The sequence below is a fragment of the Morone saxatilis genome, unplaced genomic scaffold, assembly GCF_004916995.1.
Source record: "Morone saxatilis isolate NCDOM2014 unplaced genomic scaffold, NCSU_SB_2.0 Contig14, whole genome shotgun sequence".
In the NCBI taxonomy this organism is placed as follows: Eukaryota; Metazoa; Chordata; class Actinopteri; family Moronidae; genus Morone; species Morone saxatilis.
Window position 1 is genome coordinate 22,532,513 of NW_023339696.1, and position 4,099 is coordinate 22,536,611.

The window sequence follows — 4,099 nt, forward strand, 5'->3', positions numbered from 1 at the left end:
TGTGTGTGTGTATCTGTGTGTATCTGTATCTGTGTGTGTGTGTGTGTGTGTGTGTCTGTATCTGTGTGTGTGTGTGTGTGTGTGTGTGTTTGTGTGTCTGTGTGTCTTTTAAAGAACGAGTGTCTCCAGTTTTTTCCTGCACTGAAACCCGTCTGATATTTCTGCTCCGGTCCAGGATGTGAGCTGTCCGGTGAAGCAGGTCCCTACAGGGAAGAAGCAGGTTCCTCTGAACCCAGAAGCGAGCGCTGGAGTTCAGGCCAAGCCGGGCTCCTTCCCCACTCTGCTGGTTCCCAGCAGCGAGTTTGAACCCAGCAACTCTCACATGGTCAAGTCTTACTCGCTACTCTTCAGAGTATCGAGGCCCGGTTACCCCCGAACGCAGATCAACGGCCTGGCTAACGGAGAGAATCACCACAACAGAGGTAAACTGCTGAACACAAGAGTCCATCCTGACATTACTCCTGTTGTGTGATTCTCCTTCATGTAAATCAGGTGTTTAAGGACAGTTTGTGATTGACTGTAGGGATGTCACCATACCGGAGATTTAGTAGTCGATATCGGTGGAATTCTGCGATTCTCGATAGAAATTCGATACCACGGGAAAAAAAATGAAAACAAACAATAAATCCAACGTACTTCAACATACAGTCCTCTTTATTTTTAAAACATTTGAACTCTTCACTGTTAGGGAGTTAGTGTTAAACACTGTACGTTGTCTCTGCAGTCATTGTACAGGAGGAACAGAAACAAGAAACAAGTACGTTTTTAAAATGTTGTTGCATCGGTTCTTGTGACATCTCTAATTAACTGCCACTTAATGTTAATTCAGTAATGGTGGAAATGAAACTCTCTGCAGCTCAGTGTCTGTACTCACCAAAGAGAGTTTGTGACGGGTAGGAAACATTACGCTGTAACACATGATGCTGCGATCATGAGCACAGTGTGTTTTCTGCCGTCCAAAAACACCAACAGAGGCGACTTTGTTCAGACATTTTCCAGCTGATTACACCATGTCAGTGTCACAAGAATCTGCTACAACTTTCCTGATATCATCGATATTTTAACTCCGTAATTAACTGTGAAAACAGCAAAAAGACCCAAGTTGTGATAAACCAAATTCTTTTTTGTGTGTGTTTGGCTCTTTGTGCCGCACCGATCAGTCTGGAGCCTCCCTGTCAGTGTTGTGTGTTAGAAAAGGAGGTAAATGTCATTTATGTTCTGTTTCAGATTTTGCAGAGGAAGTGGTAAACAGGAAGAGGAGGAGCTCCTCTCTCAGGGAGGAGGGAGAAACCACATTTGTGGCTCAGATGACTGTCTTTGATAAAAACAGGTGAGGCTCACACAAACTGTCACCTCCTGACACACAGGAAGAAACTGCTGTTACACTCTGCTGCAGAATCAACAAGTGAGAAAATGTTTGTGTGCAGACGACTGCAGCTGTTAGACGGCGAGTATGAAGTGTCCATGCAAGAGATGGAGGAGTGTCCCGTCAATAAGAAGAGGGCAACCTGGGAGACCATCATGGACGGAAAGGTGAGAGAGAGAGAAACGTATAAATTAAAAAGCAAGATGTTTACACCGAACCAAGCAGTTCAATCCTCGTTTCTTCCTCGTCTTATTTAGTGAATTCTGAGTCAACATCAGGCTGAAGTCACCCAAAACAATAAAATCTGTCAGATGAAGAGTTTTCCTTTTAAACTTTATCTCTATAAAGAAATAAAAATATTCTGATCTAACCTCAAATGCAGAGCGAGTCGGTGAAATTCCTCATCCTCTCGTTGCCTCTCCAGGGTTTCTGATAATCATAAAACACTTGAAAATGGACTCAAACTAAATTAAACTCACCAAAATCGTCTTCGGTGGTTTTTCCAACATTCAGCTGGCTGCATCATCGAATGAAACCCATTTAAACAGAAATACATTAACCAGGAATGTTTTATTCATTTGTTGTGTCACTCAGAGACAGTCGGTCTGTCAGGTTGATAATAAGTGAGCTTTAAACTCGCTCTGCTCTCTTTTTGTAGCGCTTGCCTCCGTTTGAGAGTTTCTCGCAGGGTCCCACCCTGCAGTTCACCCTGCGCTGGACCAGCGACTCCTCTGACCGCTCCACTGCACCTGTGGCCAAACCTCTGGCCACCCGCAACTCTGAGACCAACCAGGACACCAGACCCAGCACTCTGAGAGCCACACACACTCTGGGTGAGCAGAGAAACACCAACAGACGCTTAGATTGTGTTCAGGTTATTCAGTCGGTGGTGAAACTGCTTTTCTTTCATTTAAAGTGAGTGATGGTTGTGTTTCTCCTCTGTGCTGCAGCTGTTAAAGAATCCATAAATGCAGACGTGCAGACGAGAAGAGAACAAATCTCAGCCGAACCCCGACAGAAACTGCGCATCTTCTACCAGGTCGGTCCCGCCTCACACAGCCCGCACAGCAAACCTGTCAGTCTGATATCAATGTGACTTATTACCACTGAGCTTCCATCTCAGCCTGTGTTCTCTGGTTCTTCCCGTCCAGTTCCAGTACAACAACAACACGCGGCAGCAGACGGAGGCCAGAGACGACCTCCACTGCCCCTGGTGCACCCTCAACTGCAGGAAGCTCTACAGTCTGATCAAACACCTCAAACTGTCTCACTCCCGCTTCATCTTCAACTACGTGGTGAGAAAGACTCACACCCTCTGTGTGCAGAGAGAGACAGACAGAGACAGAGACAGAGAGAGAGAGGCTAAAATCATAAAGATATCCTGATAGATTTAAAAAAAAGTCAGTGAAGCAATAAGAAGTTGTTGTCGCTGTCAGTTTGATGACATGTTGCGAACCTCTCCCGATGTTTGGCAGCCCCACCCTAAAGGAGCGAAAGTCGAGGTCTCTATCAACGAGAGTTACGATGGTTCGTATGCAGGAAACCCGCAGGACATCCACAACCAGCCGGGCTTCGCCTTCAGCAGGAACGGCCCGGTGAAGAGGACCGCCGTCACCAACATTCTCGCCTGCAGGTACCGCTGATGATCTCTTCACTCTGATTCTGGAGCTTTTCTACGTCCTCACTTTACCCGTCGCAGGGAGGCAATAACTCCTGAGGGAGCAGTGTTCACGTTGGAATCTTAATATTTTCCAGACCTAAGAGGACGAAGGCGAGTCTGTCGGAGTTTCTGGAGCCGGAGGACAGCGATCGGGAGCAGCAGAGGCCGCACATCAGCGGACACAACCGCCTCTACTTCCACAGTGACAGCTGCGTGCCGCTGCGGCCTCAGGAGATGGAAGTGGACAGCGAGGACGAGCGGGACCCGGACTGGCTGAAAGAGAAGACTGCCAAGGTTAGTTTACAGCCGGCGACCGAGTGAAGGGCCACTGAAGTTTGCTTGTCATATGTTTATGTGTATTTCTTGTATTTTATCTGTCGTTTGGCTTCTGGAGGAGCAAACAAAGCTTTTAACACAGCAGCTGTTGATGCGGTCGATGAGGTTTGGGGCAGTAGAAGCAGTTAATGTTGCCTTGCTAGCTAATGCTAATGCTCTGATCTCACTGCAGCAAATCGAAGACTTCACTGACGTCAACGAGGGGGAGAAGGAGATCATGAAGCTGTGGAACCTCCACGTCATGAAGCACGGGTGCGTATAAGTAGGGTTAGGGTTCAGTGCGGTCTTATTGTATGCAAATGTGTTATCGAATCCACTTATCAGATCTTATTTGGTCCCTGGAGGGAATAAAATGACCCAAAGATGAGTAATTGTCAGAAACACTGCAGAATAATTAATAATAACAACCTAAATATAAGACGAGGAACAGAGAGTTCACAGCTGTAATCTGACTTATTTCACAAGCTAATGATTCACAACTCTAAAGTAATTGGAGTAATAAACGGACCCGACACATGCTGTGTTATTAATCATGTAAACATATTAAATGACACACAATTCTTTGTAAATTGTTCAATTGAACAGTGCTTGAATTGAAAAAGGATAGATTTTTCAACATAATCTGGTGTTTCATTCACTTAATCACTCGTGTGAATCAAAAATCTTTGAATATTTGAAGTGAAACGATCTTGTCGTCATATTTGTTGTTTCCTGGCGTGTTCGCTTGTCATTCAAAG

At 45.6% G+C, this 4,099-nt stretch overlaps 1 protein-coding gene across 1 annotated transcript in view; it reads left to right on the forward strand.

Moving 5' to 3' along the window:
• LOC118322575 (polycomb protein suz12-like) overlaps window positions 1-4,099 on the forward strand; it is a 7,444-nt gene that overhangs the window by 463 nt on the left and 2,882 nt on the right. The window contains exons 2-10 of the mRNA XM_035654287.1: window positions 176-422; window positions 1,228-1,330; window positions 1,428-1,533; window positions 2,025-2,199; window positions 2,317-2,405; window positions 2,518-2,661; window positions 2,842-2,999; window positions 3,122-3,320; window positions 3,535-3,614. Of these exons, the coding sequence (XP_035510180.1) occupies window positions 176-422; window positions 1,228-1,330; window positions 1,428-1,533; window positions 2,025-2,199; window positions 2,317-2,405; window positions 2,518-2,661; window positions 2,842-2,999; window positions 3,122-3,320; window positions 3,535-3,614 (1,301 nt within the window). The remainder of the gene's footprint in view (window positions 1-175; window positions 423-1,227; window positions 1,331-1,427; window positions 1,534-2,024; window positions 2,200-2,316; window positions 2,406-2,517; window positions 2,662-2,841; window positions 3,000-3,121; window positions 3,321-3,534; window positions 3,615-4,099) is intronic.